The 22,817-nt window shown below is 35.6% G+C and overlaps 1 protein-coding gene across 2 annotated transcripts in view; it reads left to right on the top strand.

Annotated features, from left to right (window-relative positions):
• nSMase (neutral sphingomyelinase) overlaps positions 1 to 22,817 on the top strand; it is a 267,133-nt gene that overhangs the window by 131,053 nt on the left and 113,263 nt on the right. For both annotated transcript variants that reach the window (XM_090407940.1, XM_090407941.1), the window contains exon 5: positions 21,595 to 21,810. In XM_090407940.1, the coding sequence (XP_090264066.1) occupies positions 21,595 to 21,810 (216 nt within the window). The remainder of the gene's footprint in view (positions 1 to 21,594; positions 21,811 to 22,817) is intronic.

Below are 22,817 nucleotides of genomic sequence, written 5' to 3'. Positions count from 1 at the left end.
GTTAGTAATAACTCGCAGAAATGAGTAGACAAACAAGCTATACTCTGCAAGGAGCAGCATGGGTTTACTAAAAAGAAGGTGATGTTTTAGGAATTTTCTCATATTTTATAATAATGCTATGGCCTAGTTGGAATAAAGGGAATGGAACACTATGATAATGTTGGAATTTTCTAAGATACCACACGAAATTTGATAAGATACCACACGAAAAGCTGTTGCATAAACTGGAGAATATGGAATTGGAATATAAACTCTTGACTTGGATAAGGGGATGGTTGACAGACAGATATCAAAATGTGGTATACAGTGAGTGTGAATCTGCCAGATTTAAGGTGACCAGTGATATACCTTAGGGTTTTGTCCTTGGGCCATTATTGTTTCAATCTATACATCAGGCAAGGTCTAACATCAGATGTGCAGTTGTTTGCCTTTGATGTGAGATAGGCAGGGCAATCAGGGATGCTACTGATATTGAGCACTTATAGAATGATTTGAATAGACTTGAAATTTGGGCAAACAAAAATGGCTGTCAGTTTAATGTTAGTAAAGTTATAGTTATGCACTTTGGTGTGATGAGATATCCAGTGGCATATTATATTAGCAGGGTTATGCTACAAGAAACTGAGGAGGCAAGGGATATTGGCATATTGGTGGATAGGAATTTGAAGTTCATAGGGCACATAGCAAAAGTTGAATACAACTCACAAGACAATTGTGATATTGATGCACACCTTGACATCTAAGAATAAGGAAGTCATTTTGCCTCTTTGTAATACTTTGATAAGATCATGTTTTGATTATTGTGTGCAGATTTGGTCTCTTGGATAACAAGGGGATAAAGAAGCTGAGGAAAGGATGCAAAGAAGTGTTACAAAGATTATATCCAGATTTAGATTATGAGAACATATTGCAAGTATGTGGATTACAGACTTTGGTAACAGGAGAAAGAGTGGTGATATGATAGAGGTCTGTAAACTTTTGAATGGGTGTTATAGGATATCGTCTGATGAAATTTTTCGTTATATGGAAGGTGGGTAGAGAATGCAGGAGCATCCATGGAAGTTGAGTTTGTTCACAGTCAAGAAAGGGGTAAGAGCTAGGTTTTTCTCTCGCAGAGCAGTGAGTGAGTGGAATAGTTTGCCTTTAGGGGTAGTGAGTGCATCTAGTGTGAATGAATTTAAGGGAAGGTATGACAGCTGTTTTGGGTTATTTATAGCCTCCTTTGATGAGTCCTTGACTCCCTGGAGGTCTCAGATAATAATAATGTTATTATTTTACAGCATCTCCATGGAGTCCGGAGACTCATTAACCATTATATACACAAATCGTGTCATATCTCCTTGAATCTATTCCCCATCAGGGACCTCTCAAGCAATTCTGGCAATCCATTCCACTCTCCATGCAAAAGAATCTCGTCCACACACCCTTACTAACTACACTCTTACACAACTTCCACAGATAGCCGCTAGTTCTTTATTTGTCATATACTGAAAAATTTCACTTGCATCAATTTTATAATTTAATATTTTAAAAGTTTCTATTATGTTCCCTCTTTTCTGCCTATCAACTAAACTTTGTAACCCACAAACCTTCGAAGACAAATATAAAGGCATTCACCATGAGAAGGCAGAAGATAGCACAAGTGGTGAATATCAATGCTGAAAGATAAGTTCTTTTTGCAAGTTTTTTTAGCAACAATTAAGTCATTCTTTTTTGCATCATTATATTTATGAGTGTTTATGTGATTAATTGTATGGGTACTGTGCTTAATTTTTAAAGATTTAATATTCATTTTATTGGAACTGCATTTTGTGCATTGGTGCCATGATGCAGTCCAATAAAATGAATATTAAATCTTTAAAAATTAAGCTAATGTTAACGTGTGTGATTACATTCATTGCAGGCAGCATGTGTGAAATGTATGGCCTGTGCAGAATGAAAGAGTTTTGGTAGGTGAATGTAACTTGTGAGTTGAAAGACGAAAGGTATGATAATGCAATTGGTGTAATTAGTGTTGTAAGCAATATGAGTGACTGTATGAATGACACAGTGGAAAATAAAGAGAATGACCAGATAGTAATGGAAAAGAAAGTGCACTTGTGTGGAGTTCTTCACAGAACAATCATGAGATTGAGCAGTTAATGCCTCCTTAGCACAATTGGAAGCACAACTGTACATTGTGTGCCCTTTGATTGGAAAAGGCCTCAGTTCCATTCTTGTCATAATGATGAGAGGAATCTTTATATGTTTTTTTTCAATTGAAGATGAGTTAGCCACTCTCATGGAGGTAGCAGGATTTTTCTCCCTGAAACTCGGATTTTTCATTCCACATACAGGCAAATCGACCATCAGAACACATACAATATACAGACAAAAAATACTGTTGTTGGTGGTTGATGGGTGATAGATGGCATTGATGGTAGTTGTGCGTAGGAGAATTAAGTATAGGGGAGATGTTGAGATGTATGTAGCAGAGTGGAGTAGAGTGCCTTCTTGCAGTGAGTCCTTGAACTCCTTGGAGGCATCACATAATAATAGTATTTTTTAAACTGTTCATTTTTGGTCTAAGCTGTTAAAACTGAGAAATTTTATTGTTAAAAGACCATAAGATTTAATGATTACAAATACAAAGAGCCAACAAGTTTCACTAGCCACTGTCTAGCATTTTCAAGGCTGTACTGGTGTGAAAACAAATGCATCAAGTTACATGAAAACATACACTTTAGTAACTGTTAGGCCATTACATTTGATAATTCGTGTTTGATGGCATGCATGCGTTTGAATGCTTCAATCAGAATCCGGTATATGACCACGTGTTGTGTAGTTTTTTGCATATTGTAGTTCTGTTGAGCTGAGAGAATTGATGAGATATTTCCATGTCTTTAAGAATAGCACCTTGATTTCTATTTAAATTATTGTACTTATATATATATATATATATATATATATATATATATATATATATATATATATATATATATATGAAGGTTTTTCATATATATATATGAAAAACCTTTAATGACTAATACCGAGAGATAAAAAGATGACAAGATATATTTAAAAAAGATACTCCTAGTTTACTAGTTTCGTTGAATAGATCAACATCCTCAGGTATCACAATCAAAGAAGTATATAAAAAATTACAGACTTAAAATTGTAATAACAGAATAAGTATAAAAAGACAGTAGCGTGTTTGTAAAACAATTTTAAGTCTCTGTAATTTTTTATATACTTCTTTGTTTGTGATACCTGAGGATGTTGATCTATTCAACGAAACTAGTAAACTAGTAGTATCTTTTTAAATATATCTTGTCATCTTTTTATCTCTCGGTATTAGTCATTAAAGGTTTTTCATAATATTCCAACTGAGTAAAAATGAATTCTGAAAAAATATATATATGTATGTGTGTGTGTACACAATGGGACATATTGTTATATTTTCTATACAGTACAACAAATTAGTACAAAATATAAATATACATTTTTTTTATTTAAACTAACTAAATATTTATCCATTGTATTTACATATGGATTGGTACGAATGTGTGTACAATGCAGTAATACAACACACAATTCAATAGGAATAATTTTATATAAATATACATAATTTTTCTGCATTTTGTCATTTATATTTTTCTTTCAATGTTTTGTATAAATTCTGTATTACAGATTTTTTACAATAGATATATGAAACTCATAGATTCGTAGTTCTTGATCTTAGAGTTTTGCTTACTGGCAGTTGAACAACAAGGGATTTGTATCCCCTTAATTAAAAATTATGATTATTATTTTACTTCTCTTCAGAAATTCAGTATACAAGTTACTGACTACATTCTTTTTTTTTGATATACTTGTTTGGTGGTATGGCATTTCTGCTGTCATCCTCGAAGCTTCTGCAGAGCTTATTTGAGAAAGATAATGGATGGCTGTGGTTTTGCAGTTTTGTTTCAATACCGTTGTGAGCCAGGTGTAGATTTAACTTTATATGTATGTGTTTGGAAACATATATGATGATGATTTAACTCTTCAGTCATGTCCGACTCTTGGTAACTTTATAGGCAAATGTTCTTGCCACAAAGTGTTTCTGGTGAGATTTTTACAGGATAGTTCACCATTGCTTTCCCCAACCCCACACCATTTTATCCAGGCTTGGGACCTGAAACATATATGAAGATATACAGGGTGTTCGGGATAAATTTGACAGTTTCGTAAGGAAAAAGAAAATCTTCTTTGTATCTATTAAATTTAATGAATTGACAAAAAAACATTACAGGCAGAGTTAATTCCAATACTATCAACAAGATTTACTCAAAATAACCACCATTAGCATCGATCACAGCTTCAATTCTGCTTCGGAACCTCGAACAAGCTGATGCTACAGTCTCCCTGGGAAGGGCCGCAAAAACTGTTTTAATTTTATCCATTAACTGGGCTTTTGTATTACTGGAAGTGCGATTGGTGTCTTTTTCAACTGCGCCCCATACAAAATAATCCATGGGGTTAAGGTCTGGGGAGTTTGGAGGCCAAACATTTGGACTGGTGAAGTCGTAGAAATTTTCAGACAACCATTTTTGACTTTTCCCAGAGGTGTGGCAAGGGGCCGAATCCTGCTGCCATACATACGGCCTACCATTGGCTACCCTTGTTATCCAGGGCTTGACTACAGTTAGCAACTCCACGAACAAAGCCCGAATTCCAATGCCAGGGTTCTTCAACACCTGTTCCTGCAGATTTGCGAGGAATTCTGCTGTACGAACGCAATCAGATCGTCTGCTAGGGATCTTTCTTCTTGCTACATCCTCGTAGTCACCATTGCAAGTCTCTAGTTCATGCCTGATTGTTTTTACTGTATTCAGGGAGCATTGGGCAGCAGTCGTAATATCCTTATTTTGATGGCGGGCACGAATCATCATGATACAAGTTATTCTCTTCCATGATTCAGGTGGGTTCCAGCTATCCATCCTTTCTGACATCTTGTATATGAATGAAGAAGGGTCCAAACTTTTAAATGAAGAGAAGTGTGTGTTAATACGTGTAACTTACGGAAAAATATAATTAATTATAAATATGTCAAATTTATCCCGAACACCCTGTATATATATATATATATATAAATCTTTTTTTCAGTTTAGCCTTTTTTTGAAGGGGGGGGGACATAGCGTGGTTGGATTGAGATATGGCATGTTTGTGTCCTTGTAATGATGTTTGAGAGGAATTCATTATAGGTTTGCACATGTGTGTATGTGAGTGTGTGTGTGTGTAATTTCCCTTTAAGTTTCAGTCTTGCTATAACATCTATATAGCACCTGTTTCAGCTCTGTGTAGGTCCCTAGGTTTCTCTCATTGAATGGCAGTTTGTTGATCATGTCAGGTATTATGTAAAAACTTCAGATGACTTTTCCATAGTGATTATTATACTTATATGTTATGTAGTTTGTTGACTGTGATCTTGTTATCTGATATGTTGTTTTGGTTACTCTGTATGTTGGACTGATGTAATGTTTTAGCATGACTGTAGTGGCATAAGTGTTTTACCTTAAATATTTTGTGTTCTATCCTTGCTGCCTGTATGAATGTGGGCTTTTCTCTTTTTTCTCAGCATATCAGTTTTACCATTTCATTTTGCATCAGTTGTAATCTGTTTAGTTTGTAGTCTGCACAGAATGCATATGATGTAACTGCATATCTTAAAATGTTTTCACATAATGCTTTATAGATTTGTATTTTTATGTGTTTCAGAACAGTGTCTTTTAATCGATATAGTTTGCTTGGTATTACCCAGAGATAATTTGTACTGCTATTCCAACTTTGATCAGCATCAAAGTGAAGTCCAAGATAATGCATTGTTTTTACCTGTGTGATGGTTGTGGTTTTAGGGTCAATGCTTTGTGTATAGGAGGATGAATGTTGGATAGCCAGATATTTAGTTTCTATGGGTAGTGTCTGGGGATTTTTGAATATCATTAGCTTTGTTTTTTCAGGGTTTATATATATGCTGTTTTCAGTTAGTCATTTAGTGATCAGACTGATGTTGTGTTGCATATTTGTGTAAGCTATATTTGCATTGTTGTGAATGGATACTGTGGTCATGTCTTCTGTGCATTGGAAGAAATTACTTTTTAGGGGAAGATGGCTAATATCGTGTGTATGTATATGTTAAACAGAATAGGAGAAAGAACAGCTCCTTGTGGTACACCACAGGTTACTGGTAGCTCTTTGTTGTGTGCTGATCCTATATCTGTGATGTGCTTTCCTGTTTTCTATGTATACTTTAACATATGTGTTAGTTTGTTCAACATGGTTTAGCATATTAGTGTGTCAAACGCTTTTGTTAGGTCAATAAAAACAACTAATACTATTCTGTTTTTATTTAACGCATCATTTATTAGATCTGTGAAATCTTCCAGGAGTGTTGCTGTTCCTTTACGAGGTCTGACACAGAAAAAATGAGATGGTGCCTCTATCTCTTTTTATTTAACAAATTGAGAAAATCAACTATGATCTTCTTCAAAATAGTTCCCTTCTGAGTTGACCCACAGCTGCATACAATTCTGCAAATGTTCAAAGCAATTCTGCAGATCATTTTCTGAAAGGCTGCTGAGGATTTCCGTTGTTTTTACTTTCACATCTTCTATTGTTCCTTTGAGCACTGACTTGATCTTTGGGAAGAGGTAGAAGGTGCAGGGAGCCAGGCACAATGATGTGATTAACTAAAAACTGCTTCACAGACAAAGCATTGTGGGTGCAAAATCCAACCATTTCTCCACAATTGTGGTCGTTTCCTTCTCACACCTTCGCACAATTTTGTCAAGACTTCAACGTAATGCTGCTGATTTACCGTCTGGCTGCTGGGAACCCACTCTGCCATTACAATACCCTGGATATTGAAGAAAACAATCAACATGGCCTTGAACTTCAAACAACTTGTGTGCTTTTTTCTAGTCTTGAAGATGTTGCTGACTTCCACTGCATTGATTGTCGCTTGGTTTCTGGATCATACGTAAATATCCAAGTTTCATCACAAGTAATTACCGAATTCAACAAATCTTGTTTATCCTTATTGCATTGCAAAAGGTCCAAACACAGTTCCTTGTGACATTCTTTTTGTTCATCTGACAACATTTTTGGAACCATTTTTGTACAAACCTTTTTCATGTTTAATTCTTCTGTTAAAATGCGTCGAACACTTTCTCTGTCCAAATGAACTTTCTCAGCTACAGCTCGCACACCCAACCTTCTGTCTTTTCGAATCACTTCTCACACTTTTTTTAATGTTGTCATCGGTAGCTGCTGTGCATGGGCGGCCTGGGTGATCATCATCTTTCACGCTTTCTCTGCTTTCCGAAAATTGTTTGTGCCATTCAAAAACGTGTGTACGAGGCTTGCACTCTTCACTGTAAGCCTCAGTCAATAATTGAAAAGTTTCCGTCATGGATTTCTTAAGTTTCACAAGAAACTTGATGTTAACTCGCTGTTCACTCTTGCACCCCATCATATTCCCAACCGAGGGTAAGAAAACATCTATATTTGAACACGCATCCACTCGTACTGAGTAAAGCAATAACGTTGAGCCTTGTCTTACGGTGACAGGTTAGAACATGCTTTATAATCATCTCTTTGTCTCTCTCCTCCCACTCTCCATTCCCAAACTATAGGGTTTGTCTCGTTTTTTTTTTTTTTTTTTTGTGTGTGTGTGGGTTTTATTGAAATGTAATCTGAAATTTAAAAAGTTGTCACAACCAAGGAAAAGGCCCAAATGGAACATAAGTAACCCTGAAAACAGAGGAAAACCATAGAAACTATAAACAGCAAATTGATGAAAGCATTAAAACTGGAGAGAGGGAAAAGAAAAACATAGAGGAAAAATGGACTCATTTGAAGGATACAATCATCAAGGCCGCCAATGACTGCATAGGATTAAGGAAGAAGCAAATAAAAAAAAACCATGGATCACCCAGGACATTCTAGATCTATTAGATGAAAAAAGAAAATACAAAACCTCCCTAAAGGAAGAATGCAAAGACAAATATAAACATATTAAAAATATGATAAATAGAAAGTGTAAAGAAGCAAAAGAACAATGGTTTACAGAGAAATGTAAAGAAATAGAAGATCTAACAAAGACTGGAAGAATCGATAAAGCTTATAACATTATAAAAGGAATAAGCCAGCAAAACAAGACACGAAGTACAATTATCAAAAATAAACAGGGGAACATACTTATAGATAAGGAAGAAATTTCGGAAAGATGGAAGGAGTACTTAGAAGATCTATATAGTGGAAAAGATCTAGATGCCAAGGCTATAGAAGATGAAACAAGACTTGATATGGAAGAAATTGGTCCAACTATATTAAAAGATGAATTTGAATGGGCATTGAATTGTCAGCAAACAAGGTACCAGGCACTGATAACATCCCCTCAGAATTAATAAAATACTCAGGAAACATAACTAAGTCATACCTTTTCAAGATCATAAAGGATATTTATGAAACAGGGATCATCCCCAAAGATTTTACACAATGCTCTATCATACCCATTCCTAAAGTAAATAATGCAAACAAGCGTGAAAATCATCGAACAATAAGCTTAATATCACATGCTTCAAAAATACTACTCAAAATTATACAAAAAAGACTAACAAAGAAGGTTGAAGAATATGTGGGCAATGACCAGTTTGGATTCAGGAAACAGCAGGAGACAAGAGAAGCAATCCTAGCTCTAAGAACAGTTATTGAAAGAAGATTGGAGAAGAATCAAAATACTCTGATAGTCTTTCTTGACTTGGAGAAAGCCTTCGATAGTATTGACTGGAATCAAATGGTTCACCTCCTAAAAACAATAAAGGTAGATTGGAGAGATAGAAGGCTCATATTTAATCTTTACAAGCATCAAGAAGCCCTAATAGAAGCAGCCAGCAATACAACAAAAACTGCAATAGCAAAAATACGTAGAGGTGTAAGACAGGGGATGCTCTCTTTCACCCATATTGTTTAATCTGTACATTGAAGATGCAATAAATAAACTGAAAGAACTAATAGAAACCAGAACTAAGATAAATGGAATTGATGTTAACTGGCTACAGTTTGCAGATGATATAGCAGTTTTAGCTGATAATGAAAATTATTATTATTACGGGTATCTCCATGGAGTCAGTAGACTCATCGCGGGAGACCCAAACTAGCAAAACAATATCTGTCATATCTCTTCTTGAATTCATTTACAGACGAAGAGCTCACAACTAAGTCAGGCAATGAATTCCACTCATTCACCACCCTCCAGGCAAAAAACCTTGTTCTGACACCTTTGTTAACCACACTCTTCTTTAATTTCCAGAGATGACCTCTTGTTCTTCCATCACTATCACACAGCTGAAACATTTCCCCTGCATCAATCCTATAAAAACCTTTTAGTAATTTGAATGTTTCTATCATATCCCCTCTTCTTCACCTATCAACCAATCTCTGCAATCCACAAGCTCTCAATCTATCAATGTAGGGAGCATTTTTTATATCACTCACCAACTTGGTCACTCTTCTCTGAACGCCACCCTAACAAAGATGGAAGAAATCTTCACACAGTACAGCCTAAAAATTAATTATAAGAAAACAAAATTATTAATTACAAGTAAAGCAAATCCAATGAAAATAATCCTGGAAATGAATAATAACCTACTACAACAGGTATCTTCTTTTAAATATCTTGGAAGTCTTATCACAGAAGATGGAAGAAACCAATCAGATATTAAAGCACGAATAATCCTAGCCAAAAAAGCATTCTGTAACAGAAGAAACATTTTTAATGTTTCTTCATCACAAAAAATGGCTAGTGAAAACATACATATGGAGCATTGCATTATATGGTTGTGAGCCTGGACTCTAACAAAACAAGACATGAAAAAGTTGGAGGCATTTGAAATTTAGTGTTGGAGAAAGATGATGAAAATTAGTTGGACAGAAAAGAAAAGTAATGATGAAGTTCTGAATATAGTTCATGAAGAGCGGTCATTAATGAAACACATCAATAAGAGAAGAAAAAGCCTAATTGGACACCATTTGAGGCATGGGGGACTGATTACAGAAATAATGGAGGGGACTGTAGAAGGAAAGAAGCCACGAGGCAGACCAAGAATTTCATATATAAATAACATAATGATGCTAACTGGCGCTAAGAGTTATGAAGAGATAAAAAGGAAGTCACAAGACAGGATGTTGTGATGTGCTGCTATATTTACCAATTTTCGGATTGATGCACCAAAGAAGAAGTGTGTACGGGACCTTGTATTTTGTTGAAAACCATATTGTGTTTTTGGGAGGATTTTGAATTTTTCTATGCATGTGGAGAGTTTGCGATACACAATGCGCTCCATGATTTGATTGATTATAGACAATGTAGTGATGGTTCTGTAATTACTTGTAATGTTTCTTTTTCCATGTTTATGTATGGGAATGATTAATGCTGTCTTTAGTGTTTCGAGTATGTGCCCCGTTTTGAAGAATTTAACAGTTTTAGTATTACTGGACATACATTAGTTGAGTGTTTTTTGATGTCTTTTGATCTGATTCTGTCAATTGTTAGGGTAATTTGATGAATTGCAAATTCTTCTTTTGTTACAGCAGGGAACCTCATTGACTGGGTTGCTCGTGATCCTAGTAGAGAAGATTTCTTTGCATGAGGGGAGAATGTTTCCTGCAGTTTTTGGACAGCATTCACGAAGTGCTGGTTAAAGTTGTTTGCCAACTGTTTGAGTGCTTTGGGCTCACAAGCAAAGCTGTGGTTTATTGTTTCTGAGGCAGTGGTTTTGTATGTATTATCCAGCTCATTTCATTGATCAGGTGACAGGTTTCCTTTGTTGTTCTGAGCTGTTAATTTGTTTCTAATAGTTTCTTTTTGCAGTCAGTTCTAATCTACTTTGTTAAGTAATTCCATTTTCTTTTGTATTCAAACTGTATTGCTAGACGACCTCTTAAGTTGTTTCTATAGGGCATCTTTTCTTTGTATATCAGTGTTTTCTGTTATCCATGTCTGGTTTGGGAGAGCATATTTTTATTTTTGTTAATTAATGCTTTGCTATATATTTTATTAAATGTAAGTTTAAGGTTAGTATATATAGCATCTGCAGAGTCTTAAGATGCTATCTGCATCCAGTCTATTTTTCTGATTTCATTTACTATTGTTTCATTTACGATGCTCTTATACTGTTTTATAGTCAGTGAATTTTAAGGCTTCTGGTTCAGTATGCAACTGTAGTGCAGTAACATAATGGTCTGCCAGTTTACATGTTATGGCGGCTGCTGTATAGCTGTTTAGAAGGGGGGGGGGGGCATATATTTATGTAGTCAATACAGGATGAGATGATTGTATTTTTGACTATCTCTTCTTGTGTATATGTATGGATGGGGTTATGTTATATGCTGATAGTAGGCCTAGGTATTGTGTTGTACTGTTATTTATCTTCATAATGTTTATGTCACCTATTATTATTAGGTATTCTGAGGCACCTTCTTCCGTGGTAGAAAGCCATCTGTTTAATTCATCAAGAAATTTGGTGGTCTGTATATTGTGTTTAATATCAAGAAGTTTTCTTATTTGATATTTTTGACTTTGATGCATGTATTTTTTACATATTCTAATTTAATAGTTTATTTCTATTACTTTTAATTTATTTGCTAAATATTATTATATCACCACCTTGTTTAGTTTGTTTGCAGTGTTTGTGTTGTTGAAAGTTTGGCATTTGGTAAATGGTTGCTCATCGTTTGTTGTGGATACTTTGTTAAATTTAAAATATCTATGTTGTCTATATCTTCCTTCGGATAAGCTTGCAGGGTCAGCCAGTATTTTTGAATGCTCCTGATGTTGATATGAAGAATAGATAGCTCTTTTTTGGGGGGGGGGTAGTCACTTGTTTTCATTCTGTTATCAAGTTTAGAATGTGGCAGCTGTCATGTTCTGGGGTGATTAGATCTGCTCTGTGGTCTGCATTCATAATAATAAATGATAATAATAATAATAATAATGTAAAAATAAATAAATAAATAAATTACAAAAAATATATATAAAATTAATAAAAATGGCAAAAAAAATTCTCAACCCACCTACGGCACAAAATGTACTATAGGTTTATAATAATCTTTCATTTTTGGGAACTACACATAAAAAATAATGATAAACACCTGATGGATGGTATAACACAGAAGCAAAAGAAAGAGTAGAGAAAGCAGACCCCTGAAAGAGCAGAAGCATGAAAATAAGGATTTGTTGATATGAGGGGTCCTTGAGGAGAGTGTGATGAAGTCTTGTTTTCCTGAAGTTAAGATAAATGATGTCAGTGATGCAGAGAGGTGAGGTGAAAGGTATTTATTTTGGCTAGTACTAATAATTTAGCAGGTGACAAGTGTGATATGTGAGAAGACATAAAAGAGTTCCTAGTGCATGTGAAAAAGAAGCATGAAAAAAGAGCAATAAAGTAAAAGTTGTGAGTCTTTTGCCACAGTATGATGGAGGCAAGCTGAGATGAAGAAGAGTTATTCTCATGAAGGAGTCGCAGATTATGCAGGAGGAATGGTGTTGATTTTGCAGATTTGTGGAGTGAGTTTGATGGAAGGAAGGATTTATATAAGGTGGATGGCTTGCATCTAAATGGATTTGGTATCAGGAGTCTTGAAAGTGTTGTTCAGTAAGAGTTTAAAAGTACAAAATTAGGGAAACTTGAATTTTTAGAGGGGGGGGGATGTAGGTGAGCATGGGTCCAGGCAACCCAGATGTTAGTAAGTGGGAGAGTAATCATATGATGCAAAATGTAGCATCAGTTTTTGTATACTAATGGCAGAAGTATTTGAAATAAGGTTGAGTAGTTTTTAGCATTGGTTAGCGCAACTTGGCCAGAAGTTATAGCATTAGTGAGACACGGATGATATAGTTACAGGAATAGAATGCTAGGGATATAGTGTTTTCAGAGAGAACAGAAGGAACGGGGGGGGGGGTGCTAATGATAGTAGAGAAATTAAAACCAAGTAGAAGTACATCATGAGGACAGTGTTTCAGAGGGCAGTTCATTTGAAGCTATGTATTGGGAAACAGGGCTAAAGATGTAATTGGTTGCTACTATAAATAGGGGGTATATAGGAGAATGTAGATAACATGCACTTGCAAATTAGCATGATGAGCATAGGTCGAGTAATTATTATGAGGGAATTCAACCATGGGAAAATAGATTGGGTGGAAGGATGGTAACAGGCAGGGAAGATATGGAATTTATACAGCTGCTGAGAGATAATTACCTGAGGCAACATGTAATGGAAAAGACACGAGGTTCAAGACTGGCTAGATCTGATCATTGCACCAGAGCACTTAATCCTGATCAGTTTAACTATGCTGTGTCTGCTTGGAGAAAGTGATCATTTAGTCTTAACCTGGGAGATTCCCAGACGTGGAATTTTCTATTAAGAAGGAATATATGTGGAATTACAAAGCAGGTGATTATGACAAGCTGTGGATCAGCTCTCAGCAGAGCAATGGCATAAGAGTTTGGAAGGAAGAGATGGGAAGTGGTCAAGGGGTGTTTGAAGAAAGCAGTATCTAAATGTATACCTAGAGTCAGAAGGATAAATCAGGTAGGAGTTTGATTGATAAATAATTTCATTAAGCAGGAGTCTCTCTCCCTCTCTCTCTCTCACACACACACACACACACACAGGCTGCGGAGGGTTTCTAAAGAAAAATGTAATGAGCATGAGCAGTATAAGGTGCAGGAAAGAAAGATGACTGATATAATGAAGGCTAAAGCTAATTATGATAGAAAGCTAGCCAATGAGGCCAAAAGGAACCCTAAGGAGTTATTTCGTTATGTGGCAAGTAAAAGGAGGAATGACTATGGAAGGATGCCGTTCAAAAGTGTCAATAGTGGAGAAGTAACAGAACCAAACCAAATAGTTGAATTACTGAGTGAGCATTTTGAAGAAGCATACTATCTAGGTAGTGACATTGCAATTCCAGATGTAACATTGATTGATAGGAAAATAGAGATTGAATAAATGGAGAAACTTAAAATATGGCAAAACTTCAATACGAACACACCCAAGGGATAAGATGGCATATCGACCTACGTGTTTCAAGAGTGTACAAGAGAATTATGAGCTACTCTGACCAAGCTGTTTAATTTAACTTCAGTAGCAGGAAATTGTGTCATTGGAGTGGAAAGAGGGCGAAATAGCCCTATTGCATAACAGAGGCGCCAAGACAAAATTATAGATCCATCAACATCTCAGGAGTCGTGGTCAAGGTATTGGAGAAATTGGTGAACGATAGAATTCAAGACTGGTGGATAGGAATATGATACTCTGTAAGGGACAACACAGTCTTGTGAAGAGTAGGTCTTGCCATAGTAGTTTACTTACCTTTTTTTATAATCAAGTGACAGTATACTTGGATAAGGAAAATTACTACTCAGTGATATTGCTAAACTTTGCAAAAGTGTTTGGCAAGATTCCACGTAGAACTCTATTGCATAAATTGGAAGAAATGGGGATGGATATAAATCTGATGATCTGGATTAGAGGGTGACTGATGGACAGATATCAAAGAGTGATTTATGGAGCAGTTGAGTCCAGGAGAAGACAAGTGACCAGTTGTGTATCACAGAGCTCAGTACTTGGTCCTTCATTGTTTAATTTGTATATCATTGATATAGGAAATGGTTTGACAGAAAATATTCAGTTGTTTGTTGACAGTGCTAAAATGGGAAGAGCAATGGTAGATGAAAGTGATGTAGCGATCCTGCAGGAAGACCTAAATAGATAGCTGTATAGGCAAAGGTAAATGGCTGCCATTTTAATGTAGCCAAGGGTATGTTAATACACTTTGGGAAGAGATCAGAAAATGTGAACTATATTGATTTAACTGAACTGCAGGAAACTGATGAGGCCAGGGTATTGGTTGTGATTGTAGATAGGGATTTGAAGTTGAGAGGGCATATTGCGACAGTAACCAAAACAGCACATCAGATTACATGGTTTTAGAACACACACTAAAAAGCAGGGATAAAGAGGCTATTATTCCCATTTATAAGGCTTTAATAAGGCCACATCTAGACTACTGCACATAGATTTGGACTCCCTGATATGTGGTGATGAAGAAGTCGTGGAGAGAATCCAGAGGTAAGCGACAAAGATCTTGGCAGTCGTGAGGAATGTGCTGTGAGAATAGATTGACAGTCTGTAGGCTTCAAAAATTAGCTGATAGATGAAAAGGAGAACACATGATAAAAGTTTTAAGTTATTAAAGGGGGTTTTATAGGATTGACTCTGAATATTTTTTTTCAGTACCTGATAAGAAGGGAGAGAACAAGATGTCATTGTGGAAGTTGTATAAGAGTCTAGTTAGCTAGGTTTTTTGCTTGGAGGTTGGTGAATGGGTGGAATAGATTGCCAAAGGTAGTTCTGGGTGTTTCAACAGTGAATGAGTTTAAGGAGTAATGTGATAAGTATTGTGTGATTGTGATGGCTAGTGTGTGAATAAATGGATTGCCTGCAATGAGACTTCTGACTCCATGGAGATACCTGTATAATAATAATATAATAAACATCTCCGTAGCGCAGTTGGAACAACAGGTACGTTGTGCCCTTTGATTGGAAAAGGCCTAAGTTCGATTCTCGTCGTGACAGGAGGAATCTTTATATGGGCTTCTTTCAATTGAAGGTGAGTTAGCCAATATCGTACGTAGGTAGCAGTGTTTTTCATCTCGCACACAGACAAATCAGCCTTCAGGACACATGCAATTTACAGACAAAAAATACTAGTGATGATAGTGGTGTGGATGATGATGGATAGAAGTTGTTGAGTGGGTGCCCTTCCTCGATGAGTCTTTGGACTTCTTGGAGGTGTCACGAAATAATAATAAATAATCAGGAAGCCCATATTTTATTTATCAATTTTAGAAATTATTTTATGATAGCATTCTTAGGAAGGCCTTTGGGGATTATTAAATGAACTTGGAATACCTCATATGTTTAATTAAAATTAGTGCTGCTTGGAGCTGAAGCATGATATTGGCTAATGAAATAAGATCTGAATCTTTTGGTGTTAAGACATGATTGAAACAAAGATATGTTCTTTTGCCCATTAAGTTTAACTTAGTTTTAGAAAACTGTATATGAGAACCTATAAAAAATAACACACAGAACAGTAATATTAGGATATGTAGATGATATATGCCTACTTAGATAAAATGCTGAAGACAATAGACTAATATTCAGAAAACTTAAAACTTGTGCTGCAAAACTATGATTGTATATCAACCAGGATAAAACTGAATACTTAAATGGATGTCGAAACAACAGTCAAGGGGAAAATTATCAGTTTATCATCGATAACCTGAAATTTAAAAATGCTGCTTCCTTTAAATATCTTTGAATATTGATTACTTGGGATAATAAAACTAGTACAGAAATATTAGCTAGAATACATGCCTCCAGTAGATCTTATCATTCCCTACAAAATGTATTATCTTCCAATATTCTATCAAGCAGAGTTAAAATAGAAATATACAAAACAATCATTAGACCTATTGTTTTATATGGAGCAGAAACCTGGAGCATAACAGACCAATACAAAACTTATGCAGATCTGTGAAATAAAATACAGAAAAAAATGTAAAAAAGTGAAGCCTGTAAAAGCTAAACAATAGTCATGAGAAGACTTGGGTAAGAACATTGAAATATCAGGAAGATTGCAAAATATTCTCGAGGATGTTGAAAAAGCTTAGAAATAGAGGCAAAAGTACTGTAAAAGGAATCAGATGATTAAGGTGATGAGCAAACTGAAGATATTCTAGATGTCTTGAGTAATTACTTCAGAAGATTGCTAAATGAAATAAGTAGTGACAGCGTGATGGGAGAAAACACTAAACAGGAATGCATGTCAGTATTTGAAGTAGAAAAAGCCATCAAAAATCTGAAATGTAGAAAACAACTGGAATAAATGATTTGACCAGAAATGCACAAAAGCATATATATAAATATATAAAAGTTCTACAGTGGCTGTGCTACATAATTCAGAAGTGATAATAATAGTAATAATTCATAGCACCCATTTATAATAAAGGTAAATAAAACTGAATATGAGAATTACAGAGGAATTTTCCTACTGAGTGTTCCTGGTGAGATTTATGCAAGTATTCTTGAGAAATAGTTAAGGAAAATTGTGGATGGATGCTTGGATGGACAGATATCAAAATTCATTCATTTTGGAGGAATATGACATCACACACTATACCCCCCCCCCCCCAAAAAAAAAAAAAAAAAAAAAAAAAAGTGAACATGGCTGAATGAAGTTCTATAGGTTCACTTTGACTGTGTAGGAAATTAATCAATGCTGCAAAGAAGAACTTTGGTCAGGAATAAAAAAACAAAAAATACATCTGGAATGGAGAACCAAAAAGCAGACTATCTCAACATGCCTTAGAGAAAGACCACTTCATAAGACAGAAGAAAGCCAGTCTACTTCACAAATCTCAGTTTAATTGAAGAGACTGTTCCTGATAGCTGCACGTTCTATAGAAGCTGATTAACTGTAACAGAACAAATGGTATGAGTTTACATAGATTTTGGTGCACTTTCCTATCTACCCATCTACATTAACAACTGGAATCACCATGAAGAGTGGCACTGTCTTTCTCTATGAATGATCTCATCACTGTCCTTTTTATTTTCCTTTAATTTTTGAATGTTTATTTTATTTTCTACTGATTTGTTTATTTAGCCTGTCATACCTCTCAGATTCCTTAGATCGCAATAAAATTTGGAACATCTTAGTTGAATATTATGCTTATATATCTCATCTTCTTGCAATGAAGTTTGAGGAAAAACATCCTACTTTCATTTTCTTAAGTGGATATGAAGATAATTCATCTGACAGTAAGATTGTATCATCGAAGCCAACAGTTCCAAAAAATGATTCTAAAGAAAACAGGTTTATTGTTGATTTCATCTTGCTTTATGGACTTTATCCGCTTGCTTCCGATTCGAGCTTGCATCATATATAAATATTTATATGGCTGCTGTTTCATCAGAATTAGCATCAATAATTCCCTCACCCTTTGTCAAATATATCCATTCTCATGCAGCAACCAATCAACACCCTTTCACAGTTCAAGCCCAAACTCACAGAACAAATTTTTCCTCCTTTGTGTTCGTCTTCTCTACTGCTGCCCTCTGGAACAGTCTCTCATCTTATGTGTTTCCCAAGGAATATAATCCACAGCTTTTCAAGTCACATATGAATGAGTTCCTTCTTCACATACATGGTGCTAGTGTACTATAAATTGACCAACCTTTTGTGTGTGTTCTCCATAAAAAAACAAACAAACATTTTTGTTAACTGACTTTAAATCGGAACACCATGTAATCATACTTCATTAACTGATTCATAAATTATCAAAACAACAAAAATTGCTTTACCACTATGGTTGGATAAATGGTCGATTACTGTATACGTTGGCAGCAGCCAATAAGAATGCAGGTGACAGTAGTACACCATAATGCCCTTTCCTTGGATCACTACTATTTAGCTTGTACATTAATGATACACCTGGGATGATGTGAAGGGAGATATAGTTATTTGCTGATTTCGCTAAGCTCGGGAGAGCAATAGGAAATGAAACTGATGTAGAGATGCTGCATGAGGATTCCTGTAGACCAGTGTTTCTCAACATGGGGCAATTAGAAAATGAACATATAGCCATTGTCAGCGAGGGGAGACATCAAAATCTTTGAGGCGTTGAGGTGGGGCATGATCCAAAAAACGTTGGGAAATACTGCTGTAGACGTTGTGGAAAAAGGATAATATCAGTGTCAGTTCATTGTTTCAAAATGTCATATTATTACATTTTGGAGTGAAGGCTTTACAAGTCATGTGTATTGATGAGACTAGAGAATGGAGAGATAACAAGCAGGTAGTAAAAGTTAAGGGAAGCAATAAAGTGGACAAAACAGCACAATGAATCTTCTTTTAATTATGGCTCTACAGCCCAAATCGAGTCTTGGCCTCCTGGATTTGTTGCCTCCAACTCTGTCTGTCCAAAACTTTACTCCTCCCAGTTTGAACATTGTAATATGATAGGTATTATTTCTGGGAAAATTTCCATATTTCTCCTCTAAATAAACTATTATTTTTATGGCTAATATAGCCTACTTTCATTTAGGAGTGGCCTTTTTTTACAGTGTCATTAGCTTTTTACTCAAATCTTAGGGCATTACTGATGTGTTATAAAACTAATATATTAAGAAAAATATATAGGAGAAAAATTCGGACATATCTTTTTTTGGATGTTGTTGGCTGTCTCCTTATAAACTTATAGACTGTCTCCTGTTAAAGGAAGGAGTTTGGGAAAAGTGGTGATAAAGCAATGTGGGGGAATTATTTGAAAAATCGAGGGTTTTTTTATATGTATAATATTATTATTATTATTAAGAGTGGGTAGAGAGGGTTTTGGGAAGGAACGTGAGAGAAGGATCTGAAAATAGAAACTTTTTTGGGGAAGAGGAAGGATTGATGGGAAAAGGTCAGGGGTGGGAGTAACAGGGTGTGAGCCGTTTCAACAGTGCGTCATCTTTGGAACTCATGGGGGAAGTGGAGGCTATGTCATGTCAGCTTGGTGTTTCTGTCTTTGGTGTGCTTGTGTTATCTCCTATTGGTCAGAGTCGTGACCTAATTTTTATTATGGAGCTTCCACCTCTTGGAGATCATGTAGGGTCGGTGGACATTTATTGAGTTTTCATCACATTTCATGGCTATCGTTTCCGATATTTTAAGCATTATTTCGTTTTGTTGTATGTCTAATATTATGGCCTTGTCGATTTGTGGGATATGTTTCTGTTCAAGGCGTGGACTGCTATTTCTGTTTTCCCTGTACTTTGTATTCTGTTTTTCTTTTTGTTGTTGTGTTTTTTATTGTTTAAATGTTCTGGAATAAGGATGTTACAGTCACAGAAGTGTTATTGTAGTTTTGCCCATAAACACCTGATAGTAGAACCTGTGTATGAAGTTTACAAATTTCCTTGCCAAAAAAGACTGTGATGTCATCTACACGTTCTACTATCAGGTCTTTATAGGCAAAACACCAAGCCAGAAAAGACAGAAACACCAAGCCGATATGACATAGCCTCCAATTCCCCCACGAGTTCTGAAGATGACACACTGTCGAAACGGCCCACACCTCGTTACTCCCACTCCTGACCTTTTCTCATCAATTCTTCCTCTTCCCTAAAAAATAGTTTCTTTTTTCAGATCGTTCTCTCACCCCCCCCCTCCCAAAATGCTCTCTGCCCACCATTAATAATAATAATATTATACATATGAAAAACCTGGATTTTTTCAAATAATTCCCCCACATTGCTTTACCCCCACTCCCCCCCCCCCCTTCCTTTAACAGCTTAATAACAGATGAATGCATATCACCGGGATAAGGAGACAGCCAAGAACATCCCAAAAAGGTATGTTCGAATTTTCCTGCTATATTATTCTTCATATATTAGTTTTATAACACATCAGTTAATGCCCTAAGATTTGAGTAAAAAGCTAATGACATTGTAAAAAAGGAGCACTGCTAAAGTCCATTTATTAGCAATAAAAATAATTGTAATATGATGTTGCTATCTTGACTAATGGTGTCTATCCACCTTGTTCTAGGTTTTACTTTTGCTCTTTTACCAAGAATTTTACTATTTATTGTCTTCTTAAGAGTATTGTCATTTTTCATATGAAAAACATGTTCTAAAGTTGATATAATTCATGGTTGTATCCAATCCTCCAGATTCCATTATCATTCACTGGCCAAAATATTTTTCTAAGGATTTTCCTTTCAAAAGATGAAATCATATTCTCTGCCCGTGCCATAAATATCCAGGTTTCATATCCATAGGTAATAACTGGGTGAATTATTGATTTATATATAGGATACAGAGGATCACTTGGGGAAAAAAAAAAAAAGAAAGAAAGAAAAAAATGTAGAGATAAGAAATTGATTGTCCATTTTTGAGACTAGAGTACAGAACTGAGTATTTCACATCTCAATTACCACTGTGGGGATGAGGAATTCCTGTAAATATTAACATTACTGCAGGATTCTTGAAGAGAATAGGTTAAAGATTTATCAATCTATCTTTTGCAAGCCATGTTGATAAATATTTAATTTATCAACCAAAATAAGGTACTAAAGTAATTTTATAGGGTAGGTGTAGAAGAAATTTTTCAGTACATTGTAGGAGTGAAAAGACCATGAATAATCCTCCAGAAAAATGAGCAGGAGTTTATGTGAGGAAGAGATTTTTGCTTGAAGATTAATTAATGGGTAGATTGGTTTTCAAGAGAGAGTTGTGAGTGCACTCTCAGGGATTGAGATTAACGAGATATACGATAGGCATTTGTATTGGTTAGTGTGGGCTTCTTGGAATGAGTCATAAAATTCCATGGTGATATCCAGATAGTAATATAGATTTCATGCTTTAACTTTCTAAATTTATGAGGTATTGAAATGTTAATCGGTTATGTATCTTTATTTTGTTAATGAAGAACCTTCAATTTACTTTATTTAATAGCTACATGCTGAATATAACAGAGCTTACGATCAGTATCTTCCACATCGTGTGGTTCAGGCATTTGAGTTTAGTCAGTTTGTTCGAATGACAAGTGATACAGCAGATCTAAGCATTATTTCTGGGGACTTCAATAGTGAACCAACTGATTTACCATATCGTATCATCATAAACAATATTGGCTGCTATGATGCCTTCTTATTGCAGATGGCTGGTGGTGTAAGTAAATACTGCATTACTTAATTTTGAAATAAAAGTGTTTTCTGTAAACACTGACTGAATTCATGGTTTATCACTTATGTATTGTCCATAAATGATTATCTATGTGTTGATGTAATATTCAATATATATCTATAATAAAAACTGTTCCTGTCAATATAGCTGTGATATTTTTAATGTATTGAATTCAAAATATAACAACTTTTGTTTCATTCTTCTTTTGAGATTCTTCTCATTACCCAGTCAGTGCCCAGTGTTCTCAGGTGGTCACCCTCCCAAGCACTAACTGGGATCACACCAGAATTGGTGCTTTCAAACTGATTTGGTCCATTTGTTCAGTCTTTACATTAATGACTTTAGGAAGGATTTAACAGGTGACATCCCACTATTTGCACTGATGATGCAGAGATAGGCTTGGTAATCAGGAACAGCTAATATGCAGAATATAATATGCCAACTTGCAGAATGATTTGAATAAGTTGGAATTGTAGCTGCGTGAAAATGGTTGTCAGTTCAATGTTAGTAAATCTAAAGTTATGCACTTAGTGTAATGAGATATACATATGCATTTCTGCAAGAAAGGGGGGTCAAAATCTTATCAAGATACTGTTCTGGAACTTGTGGTATGGTACCTGAACAATACCTTGTTTCACGGTAGGCAGTGGACCATCCAACTGGACTCAGCCCCTGCACACAAAGTGAGGACCACAGAACCGTGGTGGGAGATGAATGTGCCCAATCACATATCACTATCTGATTAGCCATTTGGAAGTCCTTTTCTGAATCTGTTGGACTTCAAATTGTGGTCAGAGCTTGAGAGGGCAGTCTACAAGAAATGACACCTTGGCATCACCAATCTGATGGTGGATTTGGAGCAACCATTGGCAGCGTTTCCATTGGATGATGTGCATACTGCCATCAATATGTGGCAGCACAGACTTTGGAAATCAGCCTGCTAGTTGGTGATATGCACATTATACATGTGGTTCGTATGTGCTGAAAACTGT

Source organism: Typopeltis vanoorti, chromosome 18, assembly GCF_054136105.1.
Source record: "Typopeltis vanoorti isolate ZY-2024b chromosome 18, IOZ_Tvanoo_1.0, whole genome shotgun sequence".
Classification (NCBI taxonomy): Eukaryota; Metazoa; Arthropoda; class Arachnida; order Uropygi; family Thelyphonidae; genus Typopeltis; species Typopeltis vanoorti.
This window is presented reverse-complemented; position numbering and strand designations above follow the sequence as displayed.